Source organism: Zophobas morio, unplaced genomic scaffold (genome assembly GCF_036711695.1).
Source record: "Zophobas morio isolate AGI-343-1 ecotype UQ-CSIRO unplaced genomic scaffold, CSIRO_AGI_Zmor_V1 ptg000006l, whole genome shotgun sequence".
NCBI classification, from domain to species: domain Eukaryota; kingdom Metazoa; phylum Arthropoda; class Insecta; order Coleoptera; family Tenebrionidae; genus Zophobas; species Zophobas morio.
The window spans coordinates 17,493,750-17,513,222 of NW_026972111.1; the positions used below are offsets into that span (position 1 = coordinate 17,493,750).

General features: G+C 33.6%; 1 protein-coding gene across 2 annotated transcripts in view; it reads right to left on the bottom strand.

Moving 5' to 3' along the window:
- Positions 1–19,473, bottom strand: part of LOC135123739 (protein winged eye) — a 173,941-nt gene that overhangs the window by 9,791 nt on the left and 144,677 nt on the right. Inside the window, exons 6-8 of one of the 2 annotated variants that reach the window (XM_064048605.1) lie at positions 10,923–11,039; positions 8,397–10,813; positions 6,491–6,719 (exon numbers count right to left, since the gene is read on the bottom strand). In XM_064048605.1, the coding sequence (XP_063904675.1) occupies positions 6,491–6,719; positions 8,397–10,813; positions 10,923–11,039 (2,763 nt within the window). The remainder of the gene's footprint in view (positions 1–6,490; positions 6,720–8,396; positions 10,814–10,922; positions 11,040–19,473) is intronic. The other variant, XM_064048606.1, reaches the window with a different exon arrangement.

Genomic DNA, 19,473 nt, shown 5'->3' on the forward strand with positions numbered 1-19,473 from the left:
ACAGCTAAATTGTCAGTGTTTATAAAAAAAATAATGTTCTTCCAAATTTTCATACTTCATCCTGTATATAATGATTGCACTGATCGCCAAATTACCGAAACAACCGTCCAGAATTAATGCTCAGATGTAAATGAACAAATTTAAAGTAAAGTTACATAAAAATGATTTTAATTTTTTTTTCCAGCTTATTTTTAGGTATATGAAATTTCTGCCAATGTTGAATAGCTAAAAAAAGCACCATTTCGATTATTACATTGGTCTACAAATTGAAAAAAAAAAAACTTACGAATCTGCTTTTGGATTTTTTTTTACCACGTAAATATAGTTTTTTCAAACTATTTATCAATAGAAAATTATTGTAACACGGTATTTACGGTAAATAGATCATTACCATCTTCGGAGGAATATGAAATTCAATTAGTCAGTAATTAAATTAGTTAACCATGTACTGATTCGAATTTTTCCAAGTCACGAGCAACTCAATAATGTACATTATCCATTTACTTCTTGACTCGAGAGTTATTAGTGTATCACTGTCAGTTTGATAGTAGCATTTTTTCAAGTCTCAAAAAAGCCGAGGTATTCCTTTACAAACGATAGTACGAAGTGACTGGTAAAAACACTGGATCAGGTGCAAACTGCAAAATGCACACAATATCCAGGACGAAGACATCCTACTCACAAAATTGTTAAACGAGTTAAAAGGTGTTTGCAAGCAAATTGGCCGGTAAGTGAACGTAGAAGTGTTCAAATTGTGTAGTCCCGATAGAGCATCACCAAACTATGTATTTTTTATGGGGATACGTAAAAGAAAGAGTACCTGGGCAGTTCCACGAAAATGTGAACCTCAGCACATTTTTTTGAAAATTGTTAAAATAATCTAAATCTTATAATTAGTACTTTTAAAAACTTTAAAATTTTACTGGCATATATTTGCTTTGCTTTTATAATACCATAACACCCACAGTAAAAATTTCTTGTTATTGAGGAACGATAAAATTGTTCAAAGACATGATAGATATTATATCTTCTTTAGCTTTGCTCCAAGCAAAGTAAATATCTTGATTTACTTACAATATTAAGCACGGTCGTAAGGAGTGCACCTTTAATGACAATAATGTACAATCAATACTTATTCCAACATCATCTTTAACAAAATATTACACTTCTTTCTTCTGGTATAAGTGATAATTGGTGTAAATAACAATAAGTGACTAATTTGCAAAGTGTTTAATCACACCGAAGGCTAGACAACCCGTTGGGAAGTTGTAGACTGCAGTTTCGATCTTGTTGGATCTCATCAGTACAGCCCATCCCATCGAGTTGTTTAGCATTCATTGTGTTTCGCTTATGTGCTTAAGCTTAGCAACCAGGCAACTAACATCTCACTAAGGGACTAATTTTCATGTTATTCGGAAATATTACAAATAATTGCACATCAGGTTACATTATTTCTTTTTCTCATTCTCGTTCTCTATTTTCATTGTACTTTTATTGAAATTGCCTTGTGATCATTATTAAAAATCGCATCGTTACTTACGCGAAACGGGATAATTTTCTTTCGGTAGCTTAGCTTTGAAATTAAATAATTAGTCTTGACAGCCGTTAATCTACTAATAATTTGATTTTGTTGTGTTAATCAAAATGCCTTTAACATCCACCGAAAGAGTAAGAAAACACCTATAAAAATTAAAAATACCTAACATCAACCAGCCGAAAATACCAGCAGGAATATAACGCAAACATATGCTGCACAAAGAAAAAAAAACATTGCGCTAAAAAAACGTAAGACACCATGAAAATAAAAAGGAGAAAAGCGAGAAAAGCCAAAATGAAAACAAACAAATGGAAATTTCAAATGATGGTAATGTCGTCATCAAGTAAATAAATTGTACATTCGGTAAGTTTGAATATTTTTTTTTTTAGCACTTGATCATTTTACTTTAACATTACATACATTTGTTTATTTCAACTTACAGAGGTAGTCAAAAAAAAAAATAAAATTTGCAAAATCAAATTTTATAATTTTCGAAAATGCTGGAAATGTTTGTTGTACTTCATGGGCGAGGCAAGGCCTGTTTAAACAACTTTCGAACAACTTTTTCTTTTGTTTAAAACACGTATTTGCAATTTTTCTTACTTCCGTGACAGCTAATATTCACAAGTTCACGTAAGAAACGATGACATCGTGTAAGCAACGCAATTTTTTCTCTTTTCAGACATAATCAATATTAAACTTCTTCTCGGTTTTTGAAAACCCGAAAATTAAATTTTTCATCAATATAACTGTTTTTGTATGATAATTCATAATTCCATAGAAAATGGAAAAAAATTATTAATTTCAGAAAAGAGAGGTGCAATGTTTTGCGTAAGTAACGCAAACTTTTAGTTAAATTTTAACTAAATGAAATATGACTTTAGTAATATCAAATTATTAAGAAAAAAGAGAAAACAAATCTCTACGATTAGGTTAAAAAGTGTAAAAGCACTTATGAGGAAAGTTTAAAATAAAAAAAACTTTGCAGAGTCCCATACGATGGTAATGGTGGAATTGCCCATCTGCAACGCCTTTTGAAAACATGGTTGAGTTGCAAGAACGAATCGGACAAATACGTCAATTCATTAGTCCCGAAATGTTGGAACACGTGATGTTTTTTTTTATGAACAGAATTGAAGCTGGGCAAAGGTGGTCACATCAAAAGATTGTTCAGAATATTTTTGGACGTCAAGTGCGACAGTACTTAAATGAAACTTTTCCTGGCAGATGGATAGGCCGAAGGGGTACTATTGAGTGGCCTGCCAGGTCACCGGATTTCACACCGCTTGACTTTTTTTGTGGGGCCATTTGAAGAATCGCGTTTATATCAATAGACCGATTCACAACGAAAACTTACACCAACGCATTAACTCAATACAAAATTTTATTCAGCGTTTTTTTTTACTGCCAGGAAGTAACTGGAGAGCATTTTGAACACCTTTCGTAGAAAGCAGAAGTTTAATTTTGGTTTCGGTTGTTATTGGTTAATTGATTTATTGTTTAATATTAATTAAAATTAAAAATTATTATTAATTCATCTAATTATTGTTTAATAATTTATTTTGCCATTTCAATGATAAAAAAAGTATGATTGTGCTATATCAATGAATTCAGAAAAAAAGCTCTATTCAAAAATGCATTAATTATATGGTAGTAATTAATATTTTTTTACTGAAACTGGAACATCTGAAGATTTGTAGAGAATACCTGCTGCTTTACGAAGACGATCAGAAGTCTGTTTGTTGACTAACGACAGAGCATGTTCCTATTTGTTTTAATCTTGTAATTGTTTTGTTGTTTTGTTTTTCATTTAGTTTATAAATAAATGTTTAATTAAAGTTATTTTTGCCGTTTGCGGTGTTGTCTTTTTAACTTTTACATTTAAAGTCTTCTCAAAAAGAGTGGATTTAATAGTATATTAGCGGCGAGTGAATGAACAAGCGTTGGAATACCCTTCTGCGCGTATGTTTTATACTATTTTCTCTGTTTTGACCCTTATTTACATTAATTGAGCTTTTTACAATAAAAACGGCAAACATTTTAGCCTTGGGGGATTTTTTTTTTGGTAAAATAGTTACCGTTGATGTCACTGCCTATTTTCATGGCGTCCAATTTAAACAAATGGACAATTGTTTATTGTCAGCGCTTATTGCAATTTTTTTGGAGAAAATGGAAAATTTTGTACGATATAGGTAAAAACAAACAAAATTTTACTAACAACATAAACTGCAGGTGACCTCAAATGAAAACAGGCCAGAGACGCCCCCTGAGCTGCGCGATTTGGCTGCATCGGCAACAAACGATTTGGTGCCAGCCAGCGGCGAAGTAAGGCTGTCGTACCAATTCCTTAAACAAAAATTGAATTGGAAGAGAGTCTCTTATTGCATGATTTTGCGTGCTGAAAAGTGCCATTCCAATGTCAAAACAGAGAAAATTAGTTTCTCAACATATTCGGTAACCCCGCAACCTCAACAATTGCCTCCTAACCGCTTTTCCGTGACTTTTGACACACCGATATATAATCTGGTGGGAAATCTCTAAGTTAATATAACATGTTATGCAACCATGATGATGATTCGACTAGCTAACTAACTAAATTAAGTCCGAAAAATATTTTGTTACAAATCGCAATATATTACGAACAGGTGCTTAACAACTGACGCATTAAACTAATTATACGTTGTTAAAGAACTCTTGCCGATAGTAAAATAGTGATTTACGCCTAGAAGTGCGGGAAGTCATATTTTACAGTACGAATGAAATGTTTTGCGACGTGGCGACCGAAGGGAGTCAAATCCTGAACACTACTAAAATGAGTACTCAAAGAGTCGCTAGACTTATAACGCACCGGATTTTATTTTTTATTTTATACTTTGACCAGTTTTATTTAAAGAAAATTTTGCTATTCAATTCCATTCGGGTGCTTACAGTTAAGTTATGAAAGTTATTTTTTACTGGACGAAGATAGACTGTAGTATTTGTCAATACTATAGGTTGTAATAACTAACTTATAACGATCGCATATTCAATGGCAGATCTTGGAAGTGTTTTGACGTTTCAAAACAAATTCTACAAACGTTGAAATAAATGAATTATAATTTGTTGCGTGTTTTGTGATGACAACTTTGATGTTCGTTGAGTTTCAAAGGTAAAAACGTAGTCCCGCTCTAAGAGCATGAAAATCACACTGGAGGTTTTTTTGTAGGCAAGTGAAATCAACAGGTGGTGGTTTTTTTAAATTACCATTTTTACATAAGTATTTGTTTATTTTTATTTATTTACTGTTGCTGTTTTGTTGTTGCTGTTCTTGTGTTTTACTTCGAAGCTTCGAGTCACTAATCAATTATGATGGAAAACATCTGATTTGTGTATCCATGGCATATAAACAAACAAGCAATAACGATGCAGTTTTGTACTTTTGTAATCAACAGTTGTGAATGGTGATAAAAAGTAAATTCGGCATATTCAAAGAAGATGTGGCCCTCTGATGTAACCAAGGGTGCGGCAGCTGTAGTGCACTGGATGGAACACGGTAAAATCTTTATAGTAAATACTACTTAGTGCGGCAATGGTCAACTTCCCCAGATTCATAATATTCATGAAAATGTGACTTTCTTGACGGTTTCAGCGAAAAACATTAAGTAGGGTCCGTGTGTGCTAGTAACGACTAACGACTGTTTGGCAAATGTTCCGATAAGTCTTGGTTGGTTGTGCTTACCGCACCGGCTCTGATAATAGCATATTTATAAGAGTCAAAATGGTGCCGGGAAACTGAATCTACTGGACAGTATGAGATAAACGTAATAAAAGAATCCGTAACATATTTACAAAGAAGCCCTTTTACCTTTGGCCAAATGCTGCATACATATTAGATTTTTTTTTAAATACATTCATATTTTCAGAGTCGGCTTGGAATTCAGGAACTACAATCGCAGTTCATTTTACTAAGTAAGCTAAAAAGAGTTTTTTAATTTCTAAGAAATCTAGGAATATAATAATTAATAGTGTGATTATTATTGTTGGATTGCATGTATCAAAATTAACACAGGGCTTTCATAAATGATTGTAACATCTAAGTGAGCAATTCATCTTCCTTAACATGTAATAAACAGTGCGCTTTATTTGAGCGATGCCCGATGCCGGTTTGAAACGACAAGAATACTCGTAAATAAATGTCACTATTCAAAACTATCTCGATTTCAGATGGTTGTTAGCCAAGCCGTGTTTAAAGAATACGAAAACTGCCGAACGCACTCAAGACCTGTTTAATGAGTCCAAAGCCACGGATTATGAAACAATGTTTAAAGCATCGTTTAGCGTCGTTCATTTACGTTCGCTAAACAACGTTTGAGCTTCGAGATTACAAAAAAAGGCTACTATAACTAAGAATAAGTGTCAAACCTAAATTTTTCAGGTAGCTGAATGAAGGAAACATTTATGAAAGCCTTGATTTAATAATGTATCGTTATTTTGGTTTTAATATAATCATCATCATTCAAAAAATAAAACTGGCAGAATAAAAGTTTCGCATTGTGCCAAGAAATTGGACTTCTTTAAATTTTTGGTGAGACATTAATTAACATTGATAAAACTTTATTTATTTATCTTCTGTAAACAAAAAAATTGATTACATTATCATAAAATTATAAAATAATATAGTTTAACTCTTTACAAGTATTTACAGAAGACCTTAAAAAAAGACGTGTTTTTTATAATTTCAACAACGGTACGAAGACTCACTAAGAATCGAAAACGAGAGTAAAGTTATGACAGTATTGTATTACATGTATTAAAATTCAAAGGTTTCTGTTTACAAAAAATTACTAAATAAATCTTTATTGAAGAATACACTCTAACATGCACGTAGAATGGGGTTAGGGAAGATCTGTCTAATTATATAACTTTAAGCCAGTTTTCTGATAAAAAACTTCATTTCATGATTTTGAAACTCACCTATGATTGGATAATCAGGTGGCAACAATCTAATATCCTCCAGCGCTATTCTGCCACTATCACCATCGTCAAATTCCACAGCAACGAATTTAGAATCCAAAGCAGGATTCGGAGTGCCTGGTTCAGCAACACTGCCGGGATACAAACAACGATACTGTTGACTCCAATAAGCACAAAGCCTCGTACCAGCGAATAATTCCTCGGTACTTTTTGGAGCGACTTCGACTATCTACAAAAAAAAAGTTTACCACTTAACACATTGTAAACTTTTTTCCCCCCTTAAATAACATTTAACAATGCAAGTTTATCAGTTAACGTAAAACACTGACCTAGAATTCTTAGATTCGACGAAAAGAATCACGACATAATGTGCCCTTTCAGTATTTTAAATTATTGACTTTCATAAAAATGCAGTATTTTTAACATAAATTCACTGGACATCATACAACTGTAGCTTCGTATGTTTTTTTACAACTTCTTGCTTAATAAATAGTATACTATTTCCAGCGATAGATTGGAAAATTTTGAATTCACAATCGCCAATCGGAGAATCCAAAATATACTAACATTATACGGTTAAAGCAGTTAAAGAGTTGTAGTTTAAAAAGTTGGCAACCAACGTTCCTTTTCCCGCGCAACGAATTTCCTACGCCTCTATGCCTGCGCCAGTCGGCCGGTTTCGTTTAACCTGTGTTTTGGACGATTAGCTGATTGACGTTAATTTAAAATTTTGATTCAAAAAGTTAAAAATTGTGTTTTTTGCGTTTAGTGTTTGTGTTTTTTTACTTGCTTTGATTTGTTAGATATGATATTATAGACCTTTGTGCTGTTTTTTGTATAGTGGCTGAAGTTTGGACATTTTAGGTTAAGTTGTTTGTGTCAAAAAACGTTTCATATGGACCCCATGGAAAACATTACGAATAAAATTCATAATTACGCAAGAGTGAGTTGTTGATTTATTCTGTGCAATAATTATATACCATTATATTTTGTAGCCCTCTTCAACCTGGTGCAATATGACTGTTATTGACAACATCGTGGCACAGAAAATGATTGCCAATGCGTATTCATTTTTCTAGAAGGAGAATTTTAATTTAAGAAGCCCTACAGAGGTTGTTACTTCAATATAAAGTACGTAATGTTATTTGAAGTGTATGTTCCAGTGTAGATAATATTGTCTGTTGGAAATAAATTGTGTTATTAAAAGTAATTTTACGTAGTTCATTATTTTCAAATCTACTTATATTTCAAATAAAGCGCCTTTGGTACTACTTTTTATAGCGGTCTCTTTGGTGACATTTCTGTCAGCTAATCTATCGGTGGAAATACTATAGTTATCTGTGTAAGCAATTATTCGAGAGTGTTTCGCCTTACACGTTACATAGATTTTAGAGTGAATTATTATCGTTTTCTATTTTTGAATGAAACACAAATTACTACTTCTTAAAAATTGTTGCAATTTGCTTCTTTAAAACAAGTGATGTGGAAAAATACATTAATATTGTAATTATCACAGATCAGTGTCCTGACAGACAGTATTCTTTCTGACAACATAACATAATAAATGTTAAAACCTATCACGTTCGTGCTTTTCAAAAGTCGAATTGGAATCACGATTAATTTAGTTCAATGAAATATATCCATTACATACATAAATAGACCTAGCGCCTTTGTTTGAAAACCGAAGGGCTGAAAGAAGCCTAGACGTTCGATAACCTATGGAAAGGTGTACGTTAACAAAATTGAAAAGGAATTTTTAATAAACAAACAACAACACTTCAAACTATCAAACTTTTAAGGTAACAATGTGTATTTAATGATTTATATGTTATTGTTGTTACAACTTTGGATAGTCCTCTTATTCAATTTCCACAATTAAAATATTATGCTTTAAGGTTCAACTTACCGCATCTCGTAATATTTCTTCTCTGGACATGATGTGTGGACGGTTACCTCTTTCGCCATCTAATGTAATGGAATATACATCTGGTGGTTCAACAGCATTTAAGTGACCAGCGTAGAAAAGGCCACCCATTGCTGTCAAAACACGTAATTTGTCTATTTCCAAATGTTCTGACGTTAAGGTACACCTCGAATCAATAGCTTTTGCTTCAACAACTTCTGTGGTTTCTTTTTCTTCTTCAACAATTTCTTTCACTTTTGAAACATTTTCAGTGCATACGCCTTCTGATTCTTCCCCAGCTAGACTTCTTTCAACATCCTCTTCGTCCTCGTCTTCATTATTTTGACAATCATTATTATCATTGTCATCTAGATTTGAGCCCCAACTAAGTTGGTCTTTATCGTCATTATACATTTTTACTGTCAGTTCCGCTTTAAGTTTCGGCCTTATTTTAGATGATTTAATATCTGTGATAACTATGTTGTTGTTGTTTTTATTCTTTTTTGTCTTATGTGTCATTGTAGTTTCTTCCAGGTATCTTGGTGGGCTGTTTGTGAACATCTTATTCTGTAGTTGGAATTTTTCCTTAGCTGCTAGGAAATAACCTACGAAATTGTTCTTAGGCTTTTTAGCTACAATTGTTTCTGTAACCACGTGACAGCCAGACGGTGACAAAAGCTTCTTAGGTCTGCCAACCTTCCGCTTCTTTGAAGAGGAATTTTTCTCTGGAGACAATTCAATTTCGTTCAAGGCCTGTTGTCTTAACAAATCATTTTTGTAATCGTTGATTATCCTATCGCTTTGTTTTATTGCTTCTAATTTAGGCGTTTTAATATTTTCGAAGGCGCATAGAGTTGGTGGTTTAAGCAGTTCTTGATTTTTGAGTGGTACAAGAGATAAATCCATTTTATCCAATTGAGGCGGCGGAGTAAGACTTCGTTCTGAATGTGTCGATCTCTTCCGTGGCCTCTTGTATTCTTGCGACTGTTTTCTGGGTTTTAATTTGTTTAACTCCTTTTGCTTTTCACGATACTGGCGCTGTAAATCTGCCAATTTCATTCTCATATCCAGCTCCATTTCATTCATATAGGGCCAATCATTATCACAACATGAAGGCTGGCTCTTACTAGCAATAAATTTCTTAACTTCTTCCTCAGATTCAGGAGTTTTGTAAGATCTATAACTATCAATAGAACACACATCTTTGTTTATGATTGTTTCAGACGTTACTTCAATCAACGCTTTGTCAGTGTTCTTTTTTGAGCTGCGTTCGTCGTCACTATGCTGATCACTTCTAGTTTTCTTCCGTTTCGGTTCATGTTCATCTGAATGTTTTCTCAATTTCCTCTTTTCCTTCTTCCGTTCTTTAGTTTTATCTTTCTCAGTTTTATGTTTTTCATTATTTTCTTCCAAAATTCGTTGTTCAGCCAAAGCACACAGTAAATCTAAACCACCCAAATTATCTTGCATTCTTTTTGAAATAGTCAATTTTTGATGCTCTTCTACTGATTTTGAAGACGTTTCTTCATCTATACCCTCTGCTTGTTCTATTGTGACGTGATTTCGGCCATTTTCAAACTCGACTATGCTGTTTGACAACAATTCCAAGCCACTAATGTCGGGTTTCGAGGTGTTGTCATTGTGTTGCGTTACAACAACCAATTCTGTGTCTTTGTGGCAATTTTGAATTTCTTCCATTTGTGTAGAAACTTCTTGTACTTGTTCAGGTTCTTTCGGTTTAACTTCTTGAATTGGATCAGGTACGACAGTAATGGAAGCACTGCTTTCAGGTTGTTCTAGTTTTGGTTCAGGTAAGTCCTGCTGCTTCACTCTAATATCTGCGACATCTTCTATAGGTATAAGATTCGTATTATCGTCTTCGCTACATATCGGTGTTTCGGTCTGATTGCTGGCATCTTGAACGGCTAAAGGTTCTTCTTCATTAATGGGAATTGTTTCTGGTGGCGGCGTCAAACAAGTAACTGGAGAGGTCGCCTGCGACCTGCATATCGTTTCTGAAGGTGTCGGTTGTGACAAAATTAAATTTGTTGGATGCTGATAGATTACATGTGTAGTAACTAGAGGGGTCATATTTGGATCGGTGAAAACAGTTCCAGTATTACTGGCGATTGTACTAACAGCTTGGAGGGTTTTTGTTTGGTCCAAAGTCGTAGCGTCTGTTTCTATTTTAATTAATGTAGTAGTTGGAATGGGTAAAGGAATTTTTCGTTTGTTGTCTGTAGTGACTGCTACCAAACGAGTGCTATGCGTCTGCGTATGCTGATGAAGTGTAGTGCTGCTTGACAAGTAATCTGATGCAGCAGAACTTAATAACTGCAGCGGGGGCGGCGGTAAGGGAGGCAGAAGAACCGAAGGAGGTTGGTGATAGCTGGGCCAAACGACGGCTTGCTGAAGGGGTTCTGGAAAGAAAGTTTACAAATGAAAACTACCCTTTTTTAATTATGAAAACGTTATAAGAACAGAAAAACTGGGAAAGATTGTGATGCAGTCAATGAATTGGTAACTAACCTATCCCGGTTGTGGGCAAAAGAAGGAGACCTCCGGTTGTTGGGTCACGGACTAGCTGGAATCCGACAGGAGGCATTGGTACCGGGAGAGGAACCATCGGCTCCATAGGAACGGGCGCTACAACACACAACACAAAAATGTGTTAAAATAAAAATAACGCAAAAAGAAAACAAAAATGAAACTACGGGGATGGTTAACAAAATTTTAACCATAGATACAGGATAAGCGTTTTAAGGATGGCTGTTGAGTCGGGGAGTATTTAGTAGTTTTTATAAAGTTAAAGGTTTAAAGCGATGGGATTATTGTCGAAATGTGAAATGTATTCATAAGATGTAACGACGGATTATCTCACGCATTGCATTTGAAATTTGGTCTACTACTGTTCACAACTTTAAAATGATATTTTGCGTGACATTTCAAATTCTCTGATAAAATACAGTTGCGGCCAGAGAATCTTGGGCGTCACTTTTCCGTCACTTTGCAAATTTTGATGTAGTCCATGCTTTAATGTCACTTCGGCGTTTAAAGTTTAAAAGATTGCCACACCGCATCCCGTGTCAGCATTCCGCAGTGTCAAAAGTGACAATACAAAAAAAAATAAGGTTACTATACTTAAAGCTGTTTCACACTTTGTGACAGTATGAATAAGGTTGAAGCAAATGCTTATCAGTAAAAGGTCGAAGTAAAAGCATTTGCTCGAAGAAGAAGCAAAATTTTATTTTAAAGCAAATGGTTGCCAAAAAAGAGTGTTTCCATCTATACCTACCTAAAAGCATTTAAATAAACAGGCCGATCATAATTACTACAAAGATTTCATTCCACGAAATATGTAGGTAAGGGTGTACCTACTAGTAGAGTCAATTCTCAGAAGCAGATGGGATTTTGAGTTTTTTTTTTTTAATGTCTATTTTAATATATTACTTTGAAATCAGATAGGACATTGCAAAGAATGCGTGTAGGTATCTTTAAAAAAAAAGTGACCACTACTTTTCGTGGCAATAAATATTCTTTCAGCAAAAAAGTTATAAAAAATTCATTAAAAAATTTGTTTCACCCAAAACTTTTAATGTGAGGAAACAGCTATGTACCAATTATTTATTATACAAAACGATAAAGAGAATGAATTTACGAGGGAAAAATGTTCGTTCACGAGTGACGGTAGGCACGAGTATACGAGTATAAAGATTTGTTATTTATCATTTATTTTAGTTTGCAACAGATTTTAACTAAAATTTTAAAACTATATTCGGCTGTGGCCGTACGAAATATTTTCAATACGCCGGGTTGCGTCGAACGCAAACCCGATGGCCATAGATCAAATACATGCGTTGTCTTGGTTTCAGTTTATTGGGTTTCATTTTGCAACCTTAACAAACAACAAAATAAACAGTGGATAAAAGACTTCTTTATCTACCAATAGATAAAGACTTGTTTAACTACTAAAAATAAGGCCAAAGAGCCTACTTTTAGCACCTGGTATAAAATAAAAAAAAAAATACGGCGACAATCAATGCATTTTGAAATTTTCATGAATATATACGAGAGACAGGGATTTTGTTGCGCAGATTAACTATCCCGTGTAAACAAATTGAAGATCAACCTCCAAGTATTTGATCGGTATTCCCCTATTCCCACGCTCTCAATATTCATGTTTTTCTAAGTTAACGAATATGTTTTGAGTTTATAAATAGGGTCTAAAGAGTGTTTTTATGTTTCAAATTCCGCGACTTTTTATATAAATCAGATTTTCGATGATCTTCGTATCGGTAACGTTTATATTTAGGTATTACAGATAAAACATTTTTCGGTTCTCCAAAATATTTAAGACATCTGGCATGGACGTAAATTTCTTTGTCGCTATTTAAATAATTCAACAATTTGTTTTGTTTTACTGTAATAGCAACAGTATCAAGTGCTGACGGTCACCTTGTTACTTTTGTTAATTTTTCAATATTTTGACTCGAAGTCCTCGGTGTATCTCTACTTGCTGCTTGGTTGTAAATGCAGTAAAAGATTTCAATAGAATCAACAATATCGTGTTGTTGGTCTTGTAGGATACAATAAATAAATAGGTAATACTGAAAAATGTCTTCAATTAATAATATGCGTGATGAGTATGAAGCGTAGGAAATCAAGACGTGAAAACTCAATACCAAGAAGTACATATTCTGAAACCAAAAATATTAATGTTGAGGGTCTCAACTCTCACAACTATTCAGTCAATATGTCTGAATTACGTACAAAAATACAGATGTAAATAAAAAGGAATTACTTCAAACAATCAAAAACGGTAAAGGATGTTTATTTCACGTTTGACGAGAGCATATGTACAATAAATTTCGGAACTAACAAAACACTGTGCTGATTATGACAGTGACTATTTTTTTCTCTGCAAAGTAATGAACAGACTGAAAACACGTATAACTGATCATAATAATGAATTAACAACTAATTCAGTGAGCAGTCACATTATAATTAATTTTTTCGTAAGTACTGATTTATATTCAATTAATTGTTTCAATTAGTTTTTTGTTAATTTTAGTCACAAAAAAACTCTTTTAAAAAATAAAAACACTATTGTCGGTTTATAACCTCAAAACTTATATTTCCTTCACTTCGAAAAATATACGAATACTCAGAGCGTTCCGAGCGGGAAAAGAGAAATACCGGCCTTCAAATTGTTTGCTCAGTACATCATATGCCGAGGCAGAAAGTGTTTCATTCCTGTCGAAAAAACTATAGTTTACTGGGAGGCGTAACCTTCAGGTGAACTAGTCCTCCAGACACAATCATTTAATAAAACAAGTAACATTATGATAATAAAGAAAACTTACCGCCGTAATATTACAGTTTATTTCTGTAATATTATTAAATAAATATTAAAACTTAATAGGCCCTGCAGGGTTGACATTTTATTAAATTAACTCAAGATGCTTTAATTTGACATTTACAGTGTAAATCAACAGTGGGGCCCTCACAGGTCGGAAATGGTTTGATTCCTGACCGCTTACGTTCATTACTGACCGCTTTCAGGCTTTTCCGTCGTTCTTTCCAACCTTTCAGGGGTCAGAATAGCTCAATGTTACTAACTGATCGTGAATAAAATTCCTTTCTGTTGTACATATTCATAAAAATTTAGAAATATGTATATTGATTTAGGCCGTGAAAATACTTTTAAATATACTTAATTATATATTTCTCTCAAAATAAAATTAACTTTTTTATTGAAAATTTTATGTTTTTTTTTTACCTAAAAACATTATTTTCACGAAAAAAAAATCATTAAAAAATATGAAAAAATCAATACGCTCTACAACGTGAATACACATAAAAATTAATTTTTACTCCTGGTTTAAAATTATGAGTCGTACAAGTACAGTGTACTCTCTTAACGGGCACTCCTCATAAGCGGACACCCCTTTTGTACGGACAATTTTTCTGCGACCGGCCAACGCATAGGCATTTTTTAATAAATGTTGTTCTCTTCTCCCCATGTAACCGGACACGGACAGTGCTTTCAAAAAAAATTTTCGAACGCAATCTCTGTTGTACGGACAATACTTGGCGACGAAACGCTGAAACAGCGTCAATAATCTCTTTCGTTTGGTGAGAGTGTAATTATGTCTCAAAAGAAGAGAATTTTAACGTTGAAAGAAAAAATCAAAATAGTGGAGTTTTACACTAAACATAAAGTTAGTGCTCGAGTCTTAGGAAAAACATTTAAAATTGGTAAAAGTCAGGCGGCTACCATCATAAACAAAAGAAACGAACTTCTAAAAGAATAGGGAAACAAACGTTAATGTCAATAAGAAGCGCACTTTCTTCAAACCTGAAGGTCTAAAAATTGATCAACGCTGCTACGAGTGGTTCATCAAAGCAAAAAATAAAAATATTTCACTGTCTGGGACAATAATAAGAAGTAAAGCTAAGGAAATTGCAGAGAGTTTGAACAATCAAAATTTTAATGCATCCTCCGGATGGTTACAACGCTTCAAGAAGAGATACAACATCACCTTCAAAGCAGTTAGTGGGGAAGCAGCTAGTGTAAATCAACTAGATGTGGCGGAGTTTGAAGAAACACTTCCTTCATTGATACGCGGTTATGATGCACGTGATATTTTCAACGCGGATGAAACAGGGTTGTTTTTTCGGGCATTGCCCACTAAAACTTTTTCATTCAAGGGTGAGAAGTGCTCCGGTGGAAAACTGGCAAAAGAAAGATTATCTATTCTACACAGTGTGAATATGGCCGGGGAACGTGAAAAATTAGTCGTCATTGGTAAAGCTGCTAGACCGAGGGCTTTTGGAAGAATTAATTTAAACACTTTACCCGTTTCATGGTATTCTAACCAAAAATTTTGGATGACATCCGACATAATGAGTGAAATTTGATAGAAAAATGGCTTCTCAAAAACGGAAGATTCTTCTTTTTCTGGACAATGCGGCATCGCACCCCAAAAACTTAAAATTAAAAAATATTAAAATAATTTTTCTTCCACCAAATACTACGTCGGTGTGTGTGCCAACCCCTAGACCAAGGGATTATTAAAAATTTCAAAACTTGGTATAGATCCATGATTGTGAAACATGTTCTGGCTAGAATGGATGAAGCCACTTCTTCAGAAGATCTGATTAAAAAAATCAACTTGTTGGATGTTATCTACTTTATTCAAAAAGCATGGGAGAAGGTGACTCCTGCGACGATAACAAATTGCTTTCAAAAAGCGGGATTTAGATTCAGGAATGACACTTTTGAAAAATCCATAGATGATGCTTTTGAAGACGACGATGATATTCCCTTAGCAGTGATTGCAGAAATGACTCGAGGAATGAAACGGATCAGCAGCAATGTTGGCTTTGATGATTTTGTTAATTTTGATAACGATTTATGCATTAACGATGAAAGATTGGAGATAAACGAGCCAAGTGATGTCGAGATAGAAGAAAATGAGGAAGAAGTAGGCGAGGCAACGACAGAATACATGGAAAATGTCTCATCTGGATTCATGAAAACGAATAGGGAAGCTATAGAAGGTGTGCAAAAGCTCAAACATTTTTGTGCGAATAAAAACGACATGAAGGGATTTCAAGTTTGCTGTGACTTGATGTTACATTTTGAAAGTGTTTCATTAAATCAGTCCAATTTGGAGCAGACAACCTTACAAGATTATTTCAATCAGGTTTAAAATTTAATATTTTATGTATTATTGTCAATTCTTATTATTATTATTATTATTATTCTACCCCTGTTGGCCGGACAAATTCTGTGCGACCGACGGTGTCCGCGCAAGAGAGAGTACACTGTAATAACATCCACGTTAAAAACTACATTATCTTACTTAAACGTATAGGTTAGCGGTCACCGCTCCTAGGGTCAAAGCCAAAGCTATACAGCTAGTGCAACCCGTACAAACAGGGTCGTATTGACAGGCATGCAAAACACGCAAACATGCGGGGTTTTAGACTTTGCAAGTTTCCTATGTTCTGAATTCCAAGGGATCATCTTTCAAATACGTGGTTCAAAACACGATTAATTGCAACGCAACTTTGAAAGATTATGGAATCAGGTATTTTTATTTTCAAAACCATAAGATAATTTTAAAAAATGAAAATGAAAATTATTTTTTAGTCTGTACAGTATACAAACAACAAAAGAATGGATTGTTATATTGTGTGCACAGCCAATACATCAACTGAAACATTAACATGACTTACCTAAAGAGAAAAAAAATAGGTGTATTTTGTATAATAAATTATAACAATAAAATAAATTTGCTGAATTTGTATTGAATTATTAGTAATAACTGCGTCTTGATCGCGTTTTGTTTTTCGTTTTAAACAAAGTGTACGTCACTACTTCTTAACAAACTGCTTCAACAATTGTGAAAAATATTTTTCCGCTTACACAACCAATAAAAATTAAGGTTTAAGATCATTTAGCCCTTTTTGCTCTATTACTAGTGGTGTTGCAGTTTGAGTAGTAAATAATCCATAAAACTGAGCATGAGTATGGTTAAATCTTTATCGGATTTTTTCAGTACTTAGTAATTCTGCCTAAAACAGTTCAATTTCCATCACCATTCGTCATGGATTTCATCACGAACATTGAAGATTAAGTTTTCAAGTAACATTTAGATAAAAAGAACGTAAGTGACATTACATCAAAAACGAATTAGAGTAAGATTTACTATTTATTTAATATGCAGTTCTCCATTGTATTCCACTACATCTATGCAAAATAAAATTTAAATTCTTATCTGTTTCTATGCTTTTGTGCAGCGAAATGATTGCCTGGTCCAATACTTTACTAATGGTTATTAATGGATATACGGAATTCTCACCGAAAAGATAAAAAAAAAAAAACACCACTGGTGCTGCTTCGTGTTGCCCCACTTTCGCTTACTTTTTCTGGTTGGTGGCATCGTCTCATTAGTTCGAAGTTCACAGAATCTTTGCGGTTGGCAATAATGGTAATAAATTACTGACACTTTCTTTGGGAGGTTCGCATTTTTTTCAGCCACCGATCACCATGGAATGTGTTGTGGTTTTACACTGTTTACATAACTGCCCATTACAACGAAAATAAACGATTCTAAGAAGTTAGGGTGTAATTTATTGTTTTCAGAACGGGTTCTATGAATGAACGAATAAGGTTGACGTTTTACTTGAAAAATAAGACTTTTTTTTGTTATAGATTTCGGAGATATAACAAATATAGTTTTGGATAGGTCGATAATAGCCGTCACGTGTCATAGACAAAGAAATGACTTATTGTTTTTTAGCATGTTAAGAGTTGTAACTAATAAATCTAAACGCTGTTTACTTTGATATCCAAGATATTTCAACGTTCCACGTACCCTTCTTTTGCTGATGTTGCAAATGTCTGTATAGATACATTATTTTTATTGTTGCAAGTTGTTTTGACATTATATGTAAGCTGTATATTTTACTTATGAAAGTATATATACAGTGCATCTTTTTTAAAAGCGGCCATTTTACTGGATGTAATTTGGGTTATCTTTTGTCGATTTTATTAAAAGTCATGTTCTACCCTAAAGGATATTTCTTTAAAAAAATTAAAATATTTGGATATTTTTGTCGCTAACATTGTAGGCAGCCATGTAAAACAGACATTTACCTGACGTTTCTAAAATTCGTCAACATGCCGCAGTACACAATTAAAGAAAAAGTAGAAATGGATACATTAAAGCCTTATCGACAACAGAGAAACTGCGGAAAACTTTGCTACAACATTCTCACATCGTTCCATACCCGGCAAGAGCACATTTTGAAAATTTTATGGCAGATCGATCGTGGACATTAAAAACGCAATTTCAATGATTCCCTTCATTTATGTTTGAATTCCATCATTCTGTTTCTTTTCTAAAAACTGCAATAAAGGTATATAAATCAAAATTATGCTGTCAAAAATGACAAGTTAAAATGATAAGCCAAAACAAAACCGTCTATGTAGTAGCAAACTTTTTTAATCATAAAATAAATTTTATTGTTTAAAGCACAAATTAACAAATCACTGCAAAAAGTGGTAGTGAAAATTAAAGTAGAACCCTAAGGCTATTTTCTCTGCAAAAATCATGTCTGGATTTTCAACCTAACAAAAGTTAACATGCGGGGTTTAAAATTTAACATGGGAATCCCTATGGCCACTTTTAAAACAGATGCACTATATATAAACGTTCTGCTGATCTTCACAGTATGATGCGATGAATACACTTGGACGTTGCCAGCCACAAGTTCCTCAAAGACACTTTAAAGCCAAAATTTTATAGACAACTGGCGAAAATTCCTTTTAAAAAGTTTTAAAAAAGCTTCTACCGCATTTGATTAGTTAGGGTTGTTAATCTTCACGTTATCAACTTTGTAACATTCCGAACAAACTGTACATGCATGAAACTGTCATTATTTCTTGTTTAGTTATAATCATGTTGGCATCTATATAGTTCAGCATTATGCATTTTTTTTTTAATTAATCAAAACTACTTAAACAGAACTACTTAGGGAAAATGATATTATTAAAATCTGCAAACTATAAACAAACGCATGAGTTTGAGAATTTGGCGAAATTGGTCCTACAGATGGTAATTAAGTCGCTAAAAATTAGTGACCGCAAAAACTGTGGTAACAGATGAAGTGGGGTCCGAAATGTTAAAGTAATGGACGAAAAAACTGGTCGAAAGTTGTTTCTTCCAGAACTTCCCTCGCCTCTGAAGTACAATGAAACATATCCAATATCCAGCATTTTAGTTAGAAAAATTTGATTTTAAGAATTTTATTTTTTTAAGAGAACCCCTATAAGCCGACATAAAACATATATAAATATGTAATCTTAAAGTGGAATGGAATTTCCGAAAGGAATATTAGGAGTAAAAAGAATAGACAAAAAGAAAAACAGATATATGGAAGAAGTTGCAAGTTAAATCAGGAAAAAGAGATGCTGATGGAAAAGAAACTACTGTGGTTTGGACATAAGACAATGGAAGAGGAAAGACAAGTCAAAATTGTGGGAGGTAAGGATTACGTGGAACAAACA